The sequence below is a fragment of the Carex rostrata genome, chromosome 14 (assembly GCF_964058835.1).
Source record: "Carex rostrata chromosome 14, lpCarRost1.2, whole genome shotgun sequence".
Taxonomy (NCBI): Eukaryota; Viridiplantae; Streptophyta; class Magnoliopsida; order Poales; family Cyperaceae; genus Carex; species Carex rostrata.
In genome coordinates, this window is record NC_135931.1 from 2,681,367 (window position 1) to 2,697,573 (window position 16,207).

A 16,207-nucleotide genomic window follows, 5' to 3' on the forward strand; every position below is an offset into this window, starting at 1 on the left:
GATAAAATACTATCAGATAGTAAAATTAGAATAACAAATAAATAGAGTTATTTTGACTAAAAATGTTGTATGGTAAAAGAAAAGTTAATTGGGATAGTAAAAACAAAATTTTATAAGATGATAATAATAATAATAATAATAACAATAATAATAATAATAATAATAATAATAACAACAATAATAATAATGAGAATAATAATAAAAAGGAAGCTGATATGAGTACCCGCACCTAAACTGCCATAACTGTTTGTGGGGTTCAAACTGCCATAACTGCACTTCAGATCTGTAACTTTTTTTTTAATATTAATAGTCAAATATTGAAGTATGTAGTCCAAAGAACACAAATATTTATATCTATATAGTAAACAATGTAAATGATAAATTAATTATTTTTAAATAATCGTACCCGCACTTTTTTTTTTTTAATTTCTGATGTCGTACCCACACCTAAACTGCCATAATTACTTGTGGGGACCGCAACTGTTCCAGATCTGTAACTTTATTTTAAAATATTAATAGTCAAATCTTGAAGTATATAGTTCAAAGAACACAAGTATTTATATCTATATAGTAAACAATGTAAATGATAAATTAATTACTTTTAAATAATCGTACCCGCACCTTATTTTGAAATTTCTGACGTCGTACCCGCACCTAAACTGCCGTAATTGTTTGTGGGGACCGCAATCGTTCCAGATCTATAACTTTTTTTTAATATTAATAGTCAAATCTTGAAGTATATAGTTCAAAGAACACAAGTATTTATATCTATATAGTAAACAATGTTGTAATTTTTACATAACTGCTTGTGAGGGTCTAAACTGTCATAATGTTGTAATTGGATCCCTCCTCTTTTTACATATGCCACTGAAAATATTAATATCTAAATATTGAAAGTATTTATATCTATGCACTGAAGTATTTATTTTTATGAGGTCAACTATTTTTGTTAGAGAAATGTTGACGCGGAATTAGTGCCGAGGCTTTGAAAGGGTGCTGCTACGATTTTAGAATAATAATTAGTTAAGACTATATAATATATTTTTAGAATAATAATTAGTGTACACAATATAATTAATGGGGACCATAATACATTATTTCTCTAAATGGAGTTACTGTAGCGCGGATACTGTAGTGCGGGTACAGAAATGATTATTCTAATAAAAAAGAGCGTTTTTTTCTCCGATTACTGTTCTTATTTTCTGATAGTCAAAGGTTGTTTTCAAATTCAGACTTGTTGTATATAAGACGTCTAACTTAACTTGAAACTTTGTTTCATCTAATTGAACAAGACTTCTGCCTTTTTACTTGGAAAAAATGTAAGACGTCTTAACTTTATGTTTCTTTCCTACAAGACTCATAAAGCAATGTGAAATAAAAGAAATCCCAACCGTTTACTTTGATTTTTTTTTTTTTTTTAAATATTTCACCGTTTAAAGAAATTTAAACTTGCCTGGGACGCAACACACAAGTGACACAAAAATATATACAGAATGACACAACTTCATAATTAACAAGCGGTACACAAAAACTGAACAAAATAATATCAAAATAACCTGAAATTTAGAAATAATTCCAGATTAAATTATTCAAAATCCAACTCAATTTGAAGGACGGGCAACGAACCGGCTCGATCTGAGCTAGACCATGCTGATGGCTCGCTCGTTTTAGCAATGAGCGAGTTATGAGCAAGCCAACATTCAGATCCGAACTGAAAAAGTTGCTCATAGTTCACTTGTTTTGACAACGAGCGAACTGAGCTAGTTCGTGAAAACTCGTGGATCAAAAGCCCAAATATATTAAATTATGTATTATAAAGTCAACTACTAATTTAAATTAAGTTTGCAACTAAATTCATACATATTAAAATTCTAAATTTCCAAATTCATATAAACATAGTTCACAAAATAAATTCATATAAACATAGTTCACAAAATAAATTCATATAAACATAGTTCACAAAATAAATTCATACATACTAAATTCACACAAATTCATACTAATTTACAAATTCATATTTGGATCCCAACTCAAACTTGTTAATTGTTGATCGAACTAGTGGTGAGCTGGCTCGTTAACAGCTCGATCCACTGACAAATGAATTGTAAGTGAGCGAGTCACGATCAATCCACAAGCAATGAGCTTTTTTGCCAACCCAAGTTTGATCGAAGACAACCTGAATTCGTATCATCTGCATTAATTGAAAAGATTCTCTTTTGAGTTAATGAATCTTGACCATCCGATCTATTTGAAGATTCGTGCAGTCTAAATCCGCGCTAATATTAAAGGGTCCCTATATCATAAACAAAAACCGAATTGGCTACGTTTAAAATCAGACGGTTGAGATTCATTTTTGAGTTAATGCAGAGGATACGCATTCAAGACAACTTACAATTAACCGTTCCGATGTCAAAAAATAAACTTAACCCCACATGATCCGACATATTCCATTGTAACATCCATACGGTGCTACAGTTGAAATCATGCTTTGGCCGCACTACACGGGAGTAACGGACCCATTTGGTCGGATACAGTTGTAGCCTTATAGGTTAATAGGTGCCTGATTGTTCAATCTTTTAGTCTCAACTCTCGACAGTGCATTCAAAACTGGAGATAATACTTTTTTTTTTTTTAAATTATTTTCATTTTAGTTTATTTATTTTAAGAGGAACATGAAATTGTTACTACGTGACTTGTGAGTTGTAAAATGGTCCCCGCAACCACGTGGCAATTATTGAGTGGTCCCAGCAGGAAAAGGGTGGTCAAGAACAGATAATTGAATTGCAACAATGATTCAATCAAAAAAAAAAATTGCAACAATGAGGATCCATATGTGGTCAAAAGTACCTCCACTTTTGTGTTGCTGAGGTGGCAAAGTTCATTATCGTATTGACCAGTCAGGTAATGATTTGGACCGCTGGATTCGGATCTGTTAAGATTTGTAACACCATTACCTGCTTTGGCGCAGATCAACGCACATCAGCTCAAATAATAAAAAATAATAATAAGAAGGTCAATCATTTTTTGGAAAAGAAAGATCCTATCTTACATTTTCAATAAGAGGGTGAGTATATGGTAGTATGCATATCACAGGTTGGTTCACAAATACGGATCAATATTTATGATTTTCAAATTCTAACAGTCGATCTGAACCGTTTATATGATCTTTGTATAAATATGTACTTGCATACTAAATTTTATATTTTTTTAGAGTTGTTTTACTATTTTTTAAGATAGGTAGAAAATAACTTGATCTGAAAATTTTGGACCATCCAAAAATAGTGATTTTTCTACTTATTTTAGAAAATAGTGAAAATATTTAAAAAATATAAAAATCGGTCTGCAGGTACATATTCACATGAAAATCATTTTGAACAGTTCGGATCGACCATTAGTATATTGAAAATGGATGATCCGTATTTACAAACCAAATCGTGATATGCATAGTACAATAGACTCACTCTAAGAAAATATATTAGATTAGAGAGGCGGATTTAGGATTTCTGTCAGGATAGAGTGAGAATAATCAAATTCAAATTGTGAAGAAAAACAAAAGACCCACTTGCTATTTGGATGTGAATAGACCAATTTGCATTCTCTGGTTTCACGTATATATTATTTCCTAAAATAGTAGATTATATATTTTATAAGTAGCTCAATGTATAGATTTTCATGTTTTTTAATTTAACAAGAAAATCTATGTAATAGTTACATTGTAAATCGTTGGATCAATGCAATCGCTTATAGACTTTCAACCAAAAAAAATAATTAAAACTCTCAATGTATCAGTAGAGACCAAATCGCATCATACTTTATAAACATAATACATGGATGATACAGATAATACCTATAATGTTATATATCATGCTTAAATTATATTTTTAATTATTATTATTTTTTAAAACAAAAGATGTCAATTTATCCCCCTAAACTAAACTGAGGTAGTTGTTATCATGCCCATAAAAAACTTCTAAATATTAATTTTCCTATTATAACTTGAAAATTGCATATTTCTCATCTGGAACATAACTTTTTTATTTCTTCATTTTAAAATATTTTTATTTCTTCATTTTGAAATTTCCGTTTCTGACTACACTACTCTTGGTTCCACAATCGACATTTCTCATTTTCTCATCTTTAATCTAATTTTAAACTTTTATTTAAACTTATTATTAATATTATATTTTAAAACGAACACATTCTTACCTTTCAACTATGATCAATATATTTTTGGATTCCAATCAATCAGAGGGCAAGTCTAGGATTTGTTTTTTATAAATCATAATTAATTAAATTAATTTTAGAAAAGCAGCATGATTACTGTTTTTTTTACAAAAACTACAAGGACCGAATCCCCAATTCGGTCTCCAAATTTTACTTTTTGGAGAGACCGAATTGGAGATTCGGTCTCCACATTTTTCTCTGTTTTGGCCTGTTTCTCGCAGGAACAAGCTATTTCGAACACCCCGTATTTATGTGATGTATTTCCTCTGTTTCGGCCCATGTTTCGGCCTGTTTTCGTCAGAGACAGCTCCTGTTTCTTCCGGGAACAAGCTGTTTCTGCCAGGGACAGCCCCTATTTCAAAATAAAGGAAGACTGAATCCCCAATTCGGTCTAGAGAAAAGTAAAATGGGGAGACCGAATTGGGGATTTGGTCCTTATGTTTTTTGTAAAAAAAAGTAATCATGCTGCTTTGCTAAAATTAATTTAATTAATTATGATTTATAAAAAAAAATTCCAAGTTTAGTTACTGTATTTGTATTAATGGGAAAACTAAGTCTGTATTGATAGAAGTGAAAAATTTATCCATTAGCATTCAACATTTAATTAATTATAATCAATAAAAGAATATTTATCGTAGTTAAGTAATAAGAATTTGTGTTTTGAAGAGAAGGACAAATTTGTGTTTTATCTTAAATAAGATATTATTAATAAGTTAAAATAAAAGTCTAAAATTAGATTAAAAAAGGGGAAAAAAATGAGAAATATTGTTTGTTTGTTTAGTAGGAATATAAATACTTTTTAATTTTGACAGAGAAATTGAATATTTAATTTTTTTTTATTGAGTACAATAACAATCATCTTTAAAAAAATACACATATAATAAGTTTTCTGAAATATAATATCATAAACTTAATTCGTTGCGAAAGGCAGGTGCAGACCCACATGGTCCCAGACGGGGGGGGAGGGGGGGGGACTGCTTTTTTTGGATTTTGAGTTTTAGTGGAGATCGGGATGTTTTGATCGGCTTTGCCTCTCCTGAAATTTTTTTGCCTCCTTCTGGATGTTTAATTTGTAATTCGGGTTAAATTTAGGGTTAAAATTAAAATATATTTTTTTTAAATTATAGGTTAGATAATAAGAAATTACAAGTCAGAGTATTGAAAAATATAAGTTAAAGCATTGTTTTTTTATCGAGTATCTAATTAGTTAATAGGTTTAAACTCAATTAACTATTTAAATTCAATTCGATATTTTTTTTTTGCTTCCTCATAAAAATTCTGAGTCTGCCTCGCAATCATATTTCGCGGATGCAGATCTGTTTCCCGCGATTTTTATATCTAACTTTTGAAGATTAGATAAAACACTCGGAAGTTGGAAGGAATGGTGGTTAATTAGCACTTAGCACTAATAAACTATTTGGAAGTCCTGAACAACACTTTTCATTGTCGGGCCCTCCAACTCGTGAGATGGCGAGCTGGATGACTGAACCTGTAGACAGAAAACTGCTTAAATTGGATCTTGGAACTAATAATTCAAATTTTTAATTGACAGAGCAATCAATCAGAGGCGGATCTAGAATTTTTGTTAAAGAGATAAGAAAATAACGAATTGAATTTAATTAGTTAATCGGGTTCAAATTTATTCGCTAATTGAGTATTAGATAAAAAAATAATACTTTAATTTGTAATTTCCAATGCTCTGACTTTTAATTTTCAATACTCTAACTTCTAATTCTAATTAGAATTCAAGAACTTTATCATAGTTTTAACTGTAAATGTAACATTAATAACAAACCATAAATCCAAAGGAGACAAAGTCGAATCGAATCAATTAATTTGTATAAAACTTCAAAATTCAGAGACAATTGACACCCTGGGAGCAATACTATTTATCTAATCACGAACTCTGTTCATAGTGATATTGCTGACATGATAGTAGATACGCAGCATTAATATTAGCTAGGAAGCATTTCTACTTCAAAAGGAAAGCAACACTCATTAATTTTGTATATTTTTTTTTTTTGTAGTGTTTGTTTGTGAACTAAAGCTAGTGATATCTAAGTTGACTATTTTAACTCGAGGAGGGTTCAAATGCCTCCATTTTTTGTGCCTCCACTATGCTTTTATTTTTTAAAACATTAATAACTCAAAATTTTAAATTTAAAAGTTTAAATAAAATCGTTAGATGTGATCTATGTTAATTTCTCTATGTGCTCATAAAAAATTATGACATTTCAATTTTGTTTTTATATGAATCAATAAGTTCAAAAATCAACGTCTAGAAATGATCCACATTAGTAAGTTTTTAACAAGCTCTTGATGGCAATTCAAATAAAATTGAAATGTCATAATTTTTTACACGTGCATAGATAAAATGATGTATATCATATCCAACGGTTTTATTTTGACTTTTAAGTTTTAAATTTTGAATTATTAAAGTTTTAAAAAATGGAGGCATGATGGAGGCACAAAAAATGGAGGCATTTGAACCCTCCTCTTTTAACTTAGGTTAATTTAAATTCTTCATATTTGATTGATGTCTAAAGTTATACTTTAACTTGAGTTTTTTTGTTTGATAAGAATTTATTGGCTTACACCTTGTTTGGATGGAGAGTAGAGGAAGGGAGGGAATGGAAAGGAACAAAAACTTTCCGTTGAATCGTGTTTGATTGATAAAATTATGTCGGAGGTGAATGGTACAGGAGGTGGAAGGTTTAACCCTGTATCATTATAATTAATAGAATCGGTTTCCCTCCCAAATTGGGATGTAACGGATGGAAAAAATATTTGTTACAAATATTTTTAGAAAAAATAACACAAATGTCCAGCCTTATATCTTACATAATATAATTCTCATACAAATTTTTTTTCTCAAACCTACAACAGTCACAGAATTTCTTATTAACCTCCTAAATTTTAATTAACACCCTGTTTGGATGGAGGGTAGAGGAAAGAAGGGGAGGTGAAGAATAGAAGGGAATGGAATGGAATAGAAAGAAAGATTAACATATTTAACCTCTTTGTGTTTGGATGATTAATAAGAGAAAATAAATTTAACTTTCCTTTTCATCTTATTTCTTGTTTAGTTGATTAAAATTTAGAAGGTTAATGAGAAATTTGATGGCTGTTGTAGGTTTGTGATGAAAAACTTTGTATGAGAATTATAATGGTAAGATATAGACTTGAACATTTGTGTTATTTTTTCTAAAAATATTTGCAACAAAATTTCTTTCCATCCGTTACACCCCAAATTGGGAGGGAAACCGATTCTATTAATTACAATGATACAAGGTTAAACCTTTCACCTCCGACATAATTTTATCAACCAAACACAATTCGACGAAAAGTTTTTTTTTTATTTCCATTCCCTCCCTTCCTCTACTCTCCATCCAAACAAGGTGTAACCAAACAAGAAATAAGACGGAAATGAAAGTTAAATTTATTTTCTCTCATTAATCATCCAAACACGAAGAGATTAAATATGTTAATCTTCCTTTCTATTCTATTCCATTCCATTCTGTTATTTACCTCCCATTCCTTCCTCTACTCTCCATCCAAACAGAGCGTTAAGAAATGTTCTGATATTACAAATTATTTTGTCTTACAAAATTGTAATATCATTAATAAAACTATTCTTTGTTTTTTTTTTTTCATTTTGATTGAAATAAACTGTACAAATTAATTATAAATCTCAGAGATGCACATTTCATTTAATGAATCTTGTTTAATTAAACTTATATGTATACTAATTTATTTGTCAAAAATATGTTGGGTTGATGTAAAATTTATATATTTGTATTACAATTTAAAAAATATTTTATTTAATTATTTTTTAGATTGTATATTTTGTTAATTTAAATAATTATGTCATTTTAAAAAAAGATTGATTCTATAATCAATAAAATTATAAGTTTCTTTATGCTTAATTAGAAATAAAATTAAAAAGATGATTAAAAATAATAAAAAAAATAAAAGTTAGGTCGCTGTTCAAATAAAATTAAACCACGATGAGTTAATTTAGATCAATTTAAACCAGTTTAAAGACCGATTTATTTTACCTTAGTCAGACTCAATTAAATCACATTTAACGAAATAAGTGAGATCTAAAATCCCTATTCCACTGTTTAGTACACATTGAGATCATCGATGCTTAAATTCTTGCCATGATTCACAATCGAATCCATCGTTACTATGGTATATTATGCATCCGATTATGTCCTCCGTTCAGAGCAAGTTTTAAATAGAAAAGTAAATGGGCAAATTCGTAATTTGTAAAGTCACGGACTCACGGTCTTTGAGGGTCGTGTGGTCTACGCTGCACCCACAACAAGACCGGTTGCACGTGCCTTACGCCAGTCGATAAAGAAACAAAGAAAAAAAAATATATATATAGAGATCTGACCTTCTCCAGTAGTGACCGGCCTAGCGGTTTCCCATTTAAAATTCCCAATTTCAGCCTTTAAATTTCACATATTTTATTTTTTATATACACAGGCAGGGTATTTCAGATGCCATAGATTTAAAATGGGGAACCAGGAGCAGTGTAGTCAGAAGCGGATATTTTATTTGGATACACCTGGAGCACCATTATTTTTTTCTTTTTTTCTTTTTGGCAGTGGGAAGTGGGGACTGGGGACTTGACTAGCGTACATCTCCAACACCCAAGACTCCATAATAAGTGGCTTTGAGACTTTGACCAAGATCCCCTTTCTTTTCTTTTGCTTGTCGGGTCTCTTGCACTTCACTATTTCTTCTCCTCTCGTTTCTTTTCTTCTCCTCTCCACACAGAAAATCTTCCTTTCTTTTGGTTGCTTTTGTTTATTTTTCCAAACAATGATGATTTCTTGCACCACAGCCCGCTCTTTCAAGGCAGGATCAGAAGAGATATTGGCGATATAAGGAAGGAGTTCGTGCTTTCATTATTCGCTCTCCTCACCACCTAGAAAAGGTAGCAATCAATAACTCGAATCTGAAATTGTAAACTTCGCAAGTTGAAAATTAGAAGAAACAAAAATGCCTGAGTACATCGAAGGAGGCGCTCAGGTTCTAGATCTGGCCACGGCTGTCAAAGACGGTATCCTAGGCGGGCCCACAACCTTGCTTCCGTTCTCATCTCACAAAGACTCGGCTAATGGTAAACCACCTGCGACAAACCAGCCGGATTTGAAGCGGATAATGGAGGAACTGGAGGCGTCCGGTGACGAGCTAGAGGACATACCGTCCGTTTTCATCTGCCCCATCTCTCTCGAGCCAATGGTCGATCCAGTGACGCTGTGCACTGGACAAACCTACGAGTGGACCCACATTCAGAGGTGGCTGGCCATGGGCCGCCGCACCTGCCCTACCACCATGCAGGAGTTGTGGGATGACGTGGTGACTCCTAATACAACCCTCTCATGCCTCATCCAAACTTGGTTCTCCCAGAGATATGTCCGCTTTAAAAAGCGTGCTGAGGATGTAGATGGTCGTGCCTCTGATTTGGTATCGGCACTACGTAGCCGGCAAATTAAGGGCCAGGCACGTGTTCATGCTCTGAAGGAGATAAAAAAGATTATAGGTTTACATCCTTCTGTGAAAAGATCGGTTGCCACATCAGGTGGGACCACATTTCTTGCCTCACTGCTGGGCCCGTTCACGTCTCATGCGGTCGGGTCAGAGGTGGTAGCTTTGCTCGTGCAATTACATCTCGATCAAGAGTCAAGATCAATTCTGATGCAACCTGGTAAAATTTCTCTAATAACAGATATGCTCAATGAGGGAACAGTTGAGACAAAGGTGAGCTGTGCCGGGTTGATCCAGACGCTGATGGAGGATGATTCTGGGTTCAGGTCCGAAATTGTCTCCAGCCCGAGTTTGTTAGTCGGGGTGTTACGGTTAATCAAAGATAAACGACACTTGAATGGGGTCTTCTCTGGCCTAACACTACTCAAAACCATATGTACAAAGAGACACGAAACAAAGGGATTGCTTGTCGGACTTGGTGTGGTGCCCAATTTGGTGGATCTTGTCTCAGCCAATTCGAATTTTTTATCACAACCGAACTTGTTAGAACACACTTTGCAAATACTCCATGAAATTTCGTCAACCTTGGATGGGCGTGTGGCAATAAAGGAATGCAAAAATGCTGTACGGAATTTGGTTTGGGTGATAATGAGTGTTTCCGAGGCATGCACGAGGTGTTCAATGAATGTGCTGTGGGCTGTGTGTGAGATGGCCCCGGAGTGTGCCGGATCAGCTGTAGAGGCCGGATTAGCGGCCAAGCTGTTACTTGTCATACAAAGTGGCTGTTGTCCTGAGGTGAAGCAGCGGTCGGCTGAATTGTTGAAACTTTGCAGCCTTAATTATACCACTACGCTATTCATCTCGAAGTGCAAGCTCACTAGAACAATACAATAGTATGCAAGGAGGAAGGAATTGTGGTAATCAATTGATGGGATGTTCAATGGTCTCGATTGAAAGAGAAAATTATATCGACATATCGTCACAAAGAGAAAGGTAAACATGAATAAGCTCTACTCCTCTCTCGTGTAAATGAACTTGGATAAAAGGGGTTATTTGCATCAGTGATGGTGCTGAGATGGCGATAAATTCATGCTGACTCAAAATTTCAATTCTAGTGAAGACGGGGATGTATTATCAAATGGGGATAGAATTCATCGATGCTAGCATCCCTCAATTAATTTTTGGATAGATTCTATTCAAAGGGCTGTCATCTTCAATTTTTTCTCTCCCTAATTTTTGATGTAATTCTATATACTGTAAGGACAAATCGATACCCTTTGTTTATTTGAGATTTGTCAAATGTTACTAGAAGTATTGTGGATGGATTGCAAATTAAGTTGATATATTGCAAATTAGTTGAAATAGTTTTTTGGCCATTTGCATCATACAAGTTGCTATCTTGAGCTATTCAAATTAATAATTCTTATCGTGTTTTTATTTCGAGCTGATAACTTCCAAGCCTTTTATAGTACTGTCTAAAATCTTGCATTATGATCTGTTCTTATATAGTCGGTAATTTGCTTTCTTTTTGGGTCTGATATTTTCTGTTCAATTCAAATGACAAGCTTGCATTGATTATCATTTTAATTACTGGTAGCAAGAAATATGGTTCTAATCTGATTGCAACTGGAGTAGTAAAGCATGAAAGGGATCAGAATGAATTTTCACAGGATTTTCAGATTGATGTGTTGCTCCTGTTTGTTCTTAGGCTGATGTCTCCGGTCAATATTACAGAAATATTTCCCTTGCCAGGAAATATAATGATTGTATGTAAATGCAATTGTTAACTTTATTTCATGTATTTATATATTTCTGGACTGTACTTTGGTGATTGCCTGTAATTGCCTAATTCAGTTAATCCCCATTTTTCATTGTATCGACAGCAACCTACATTCCAACAGTGCAACTATGCTTCAGTATCAGGCCCTTTATTTTTTATTTTTTGCTTTTGTACCATGCATGTAAGGACTTGTATAGCATTTTTATACAAATTTTATTTTTCCAATTATAAGTTTTAGTTGCTTAAATCAATATAAAAATTTCCAAATTGAAGCATTTTATATTGTCCTGCATTCTGAATTTTGATTTGTGAAAGTACCATCTGCTATTATGTTTTTAGAATATTATAAAATTAAGGGCAGAATGCAGTTTGTATGGAGTTTTTTTTTGTTTGAGAAGCTTGATAGTGGCTACAGTTTGTATGGAGTTTGTTGTCAATCCCAGATTTAAATAGAGTATTTTTGAAAAGCCCATGCCTATCAGAAATATAACCAAAATTCTTTCAATTCGGTTGATAATTTACAATTGTAAGCAAGGCACAAGGAAAGCAAATGGAGCTGCTAACCAGAACGTGAAATTGGATGGAGAAGTTCACTAATGGAAAGAAGAGATTAGGAGCTGTCCTACCTTTTCAAAAGATTGGGAATTTCTTCCAATTTTTAAAGTAAAATATCATTTAATTTTTTAAATAATATGAAGTACATGAACCTCAAAAACAAACAAAATAGACCTTTACTTAAAGTAAATCATTGCAATTTTAAATGTAACCAACTTATGCAAGGCCCTTAGAAGACTATACTTTTCACATCATGTTAAAAAAATAGTAGCTTATAAGCTCTAACCTGTTCATATCATCTCCAGCACTATCTCCCTCTAATGTAATGATGCGTCAATTGTTTTGATTAGGTTTTGGCATGATTGAGCACACTCCAATTTGGACGAAAGCAGAGCGAATCCCTACACTCTTATCTTGCCTTTCTGGTAGGGGACTAGATGGGTTCGTGTGGGTCCCATTTCGCAGGTCCCTAGTTTTGACAATTTGGGGCCCATCTGGTGACTTAATTTGAGTGCTCCCTGCATTATTTCTTTCTCTGTCTGCAGACCCATTTTCTAACTGGACCACTTCTGGGCCCATCTATTGCCAATATAAACAATTATTTGAAAACAGCGTGACCAAAGGTAGTTAGTTGTAGTCTTGGTCGTTTGTGGAAACCACTACTATTGCTCTCCAGTAGAAGATTAATGACTGGTGTTTTAATAAGAAAACATAGTAAAGAGATGTTTGCCCTCTGTATAATGTAATATCATCTACAATTAGGGGCGGCAAAAAAGCTCGTAGCTTGTGGTTTGATCGTGACTCTCATCTGACTCGTTCGCTAACAGCTTGTTCGTTATTGAACCGAGTTGTTAACGAGCCAGCTCGCCATTAGGTCGGTTCAGAATTAATGAATTCAAGCTGGGGCGTGGCTTGCTTGCCAGCTAGCTCGGCTAGGCATCAGTTTGCAAATTTGTATGAATATGTACGTATTTTATACTGTCCAACTTGGTTCAGCTTGGTCCAATACGTTTGTAGAATTTATTTTCTTCTTAAAACAAGATCCAGCTAGACTCTACGAGTCAGCTCGTCAGCTTGCAAGCTACCTTGGTCCAGCTCGTGACGATTTCAATCTGAGATTTCAACTTAGACACCTAATGTCAGCTCGCTCGTGACTCAGACAAGCCAATTCTTGACGAGTTCAAACTGAGCCAACTTGTAACAAGCTAGCTCGTTGTCACCCCTATCTACAACCTGCGTTTATTTTGGTAACAACTCTTATAATACATACTATCTAAGTATCTATTAATGTGATCATATATGCAAATTAAAGAGAGGGAGAGAGTTAGAGGTATACATTAATGATTATATATATGCAAATTTAAGAGAGCAAGAAAGTCAGGCTGTGCTTCAAAAACAGTGCGCGGAGAGGAAGGGGAAGGAATGGGGAGGAAGGTGATCAGCGCGTTGCTCATTTCCGAACAGTGTTTCGTACACCTTGATTTGGGAGTAACAAATCTCAGCGAAATTTACAACGTCATCACCTCCGAACAGTGACAGTTCCCTTCCGCTCCCCTCGCTTCCCCGCTTCTGAAGCAGGTAATGGAGTTCGGACTGGTTACGATCTGGTTGCTCTCCCCTCTGCTCCCTTTCCTTTCCTTTCCTTTCATGAATGCCTCTTTCCCTCTTCCGGAGCACAGCCTTAGAGATATGTTTTTGTGTAGAAATTATTTCTCATTATGTATTATATGTAAAGTCTAAACTTTAAAAAAAGTTACATTGAACAATGTTTGATCAATCCTACAATGTTATATATAATCTGTGTTTATTTCTGTAACAATCTTAACAATTTCTGCTAGTGCCCCCTTGTCTTTCAAAATATCTGAATGTGAGATGCCGGGTAGCTTGACCACATCTAGCACTTGATTCTTTGATCCTGACCATTCCGATTCGAGGCGCAACAAGCTTATTAAATTCACCGTACCATCTCCATCCCCATAGTCCACCTTGGGTCCTGCATCAAACCCACCGGTACCATATTTCAGCCTATAAGGTGTTTCCACATTGGTACCAACCAAACAAGTGACTGTCACGCCGGGCTCATTCAATCTCTCAACAAGAGGTAAAATTCTAGCTTTATATGGCTCAACACCTTCTTTGAACCCAATGTCTTCTAGAAATTGGGGCATGTCAAGGGCAGAATAGGTCTTGTTGTTGAATGCTGAGATCAAAAGAGGCCTTGATCCATATACACTAGGGTTTGGGAGTAGCCATTGGTTGCTTTCAGAGCTGCGCTGCTCATCACGGACCAGTAGGGGGTTGACGATGGGTACCCCTAGCGCATTACCTGAAGCAAAGGTAAGCATTTGTTGTACAGTACCTACAGTATCCTTTGTTCAGTCATGATCATTAGAAAAGTACTTAAAATGTATAAATGCAATATACAAGTTAAAGTTAGGTGAATAGGTTTCTTGAATTCAGTTTCCACTGATATCTGCATGATCAAAAGTTCTACAAACTTCTCTTTATTTGTTGTTGAAATTATATGAAAATTCATGGACCTGCATGATGTATTCCAAATTGTTGACATGACAAAAAAATAATAATAGCAATACAAGGAACTTTAACTGTACCTCCCCAAGGAGTGCTTAAAGTCACAAGATGTTTCACAAATTGTCTACGCCATGACAAAGAATTTCGGTTCAGGAGTTGAAGGGCGAAGAGGCCGCCTAGGCTGTGTGCAACCAGGATGACTTGCTTTCCATTATTGGAGGCTACAACAGATTCAATTAGGTTCTTGAGGTCTTGGAGATATTGCGTTCCAACTTTGGAAGGGTGGCTGTTAGCGGCCAGGCCATACCGAAAGTCATATGGGGCGCCAAAAAGGGTCTCGTTGTCTTTGTAGCCTAGTTCCTCTAAGGTGGAAACTAAAGGTGCCATGCACTCAGTTAAGTGCCTGTCCAAGATTGCGGTGTTTTTGTATCATCATCTAATTATAAGTTTTTATGACATGACAAAAGGATATTCTATTTATGTTGATTTGGAAAAATCAAAGGAATTTTGGAAAAAAATGGGTGAATTTTTTAAAATTTAAATTTTTTTTAACCTTTTTAACTGTTTGGAGTAGATAGGTCCAACATTGTTGGATTGTCAGCTTCAAAGTTTGAAACACAAAATCGCTTCTTGAGAAAACCTTTTCTTTTCATTTTTGTTTAACTTCTTCATTTTGTTTTTATACTGTTTCAATTTTTTTATTGAAAAATTGTTAAGGTTCTGTTGGCTCAGTGAACAGAGACCTTCAAATTAGGTATGACATGTTCTTGCGATATTGAGGTCTCTTCTCACGAGGCTTTTGTAAGCTTAACCAGTGATCTATGTACTCTCTCTACTTACTATTAAAACAAATTGAATGAAAGAACAGGGAATCTTACTTGAGGCTAGGATCCAGATAAAGCATCCCCTTAACGGATCCGAAATAGGGCACCCGGGTCTCAACCCCAGGTGCATTTCGGTAATCGTCAATCTCAGAATGATAATAAATCATCATCCTCTCAGCAAAACATCTCGTCAGTGGTGCCACCAACACGGTCGGGTCGAACCACATCCTGAACCAGCCGGTTCCTTTCCGCAAATAGCAGAACAGGCTTGATGGTTTGTAACTGGATGTTAATCGTGCTTCAAGCTGATTGCCGCCACTACCGGGGATTAGAATAATTGGGTGGAGATCAGAATTGAGGCTGGTTATGGTCATGCTCATGCTTGCGCATGTGTGCAGTGATGAGAGGGAGACCATTAGGATTAGCACAGTGATGAGGTATAAAGCTTTCATTGTCTTATGGTACCTTTTTGTGGTACAATTGTTTTGTTGGTATCAGATCTTTCTCACTTTCTGCCCTGTGAACTTTGGATTTGCCAAAAATATTTTTTGTCTTCATTGATTGTTCTTTTGGGGTTTCTGGATTAGAAGGGGGGAGAAAATAGAGTCAATGTGTGGTGAAGAATTACTCAAGGTAATTGATATACATGGGTCAGTCCTAGCCGCTAGCTGGTAATACAATTATGGTCCAAGAGGAAAATGGAAAATTATGGTGTGTGTGTGTGTGTGAAATTAAAATTATGCTCATTTAATAGATCAACAAATAGTAAATAATACTCAATTCATGAATA

The 16,207-nt window shown here is 34.5% G+C and overlaps 2 protein-coding genes across 2 annotated transcripts; one reads left to right on the forward strand and one right to left on the reverse strand.

The window, feature by feature from the left end:
- The first annotated feature begins 8,900 nt into the window (after positions 1-8,900).
- On the forward strand, positions 8,901-11,088 carry LOC144565289 (ARM repeat superfamily protein). Its single transcript, XM_078315002.1, has one exon. The coding sequence runs from the start codon at positions 9,238-9,240 to the stop codon at positions 10,618-10,620; it is 1,383 nt and encodes a 460-aa protein (XP_078171128.1). The 5' UTR covers positions 8,901-9,237; the 3' UTR covers positions 10,621-11,088.
- A 2,741-nt stretch (positions 11,089-13,829) lies between these two features.
- LOC144565446 (alpha/beta-Hydrolases superfamily protein) lies at positions 13,830-16,004 on the reverse strand. The gene is made up of 3 exons (XM_078315205.1): positions 15,472-16,004; positions 14,674-14,996; positions 13,830-14,420 (listed from the first exon to the last, which is right to left on the reverse strand). The coding sequence occupies exons 1-3, from the start codon at positions 15,867-15,869 to the stop codon at positions 13,849-13,851; spliced, it is 1,293 nt and encodes a 430-aa protein (XP_078171331.1). The 5' UTR covers positions 15,870-16,004; the 3' UTR covers positions 13,830-13,848.
- Between the last annotated feature and the right edge of the window lie 203 nt (positions 16,005-16,207).

What these genes read in the sequence shown, in the direction of transcription:
- LOC144565289 (XM_078315002.1), top strand. Translation starts at nt 9,238, where the DNA reads ATGCCTGAGTACATCGAAGGAGGCGCTCAGGTTCTAGATCTGGCCACG.
- LOC144565446 (XM_078315205.1), bottom strand. Translation starts at nt 15,869, where the DNA reads ATGAAAGCTTTATACCTCATCACTGTGCTAATCCTAATGGTCTCCCTC. An exon ending in TATCTGGATCCTAGCCTCAA is followed by an intron (nt 14,997 to 15,471) that starts GTAAGATTCCCT and finishes AATCTTGGACAG; the next exon opens with GCACTTAACTGAGTGCATGG. An exon ending in TTTAAGCACTCCTTGGGGAG is followed by an intron (nt 14,421 to 14,673) that starts GTACAGTTAAAG and finishes AGGATACTGTAG; the next exon opens with GTACTGTACAACAAATGCTT.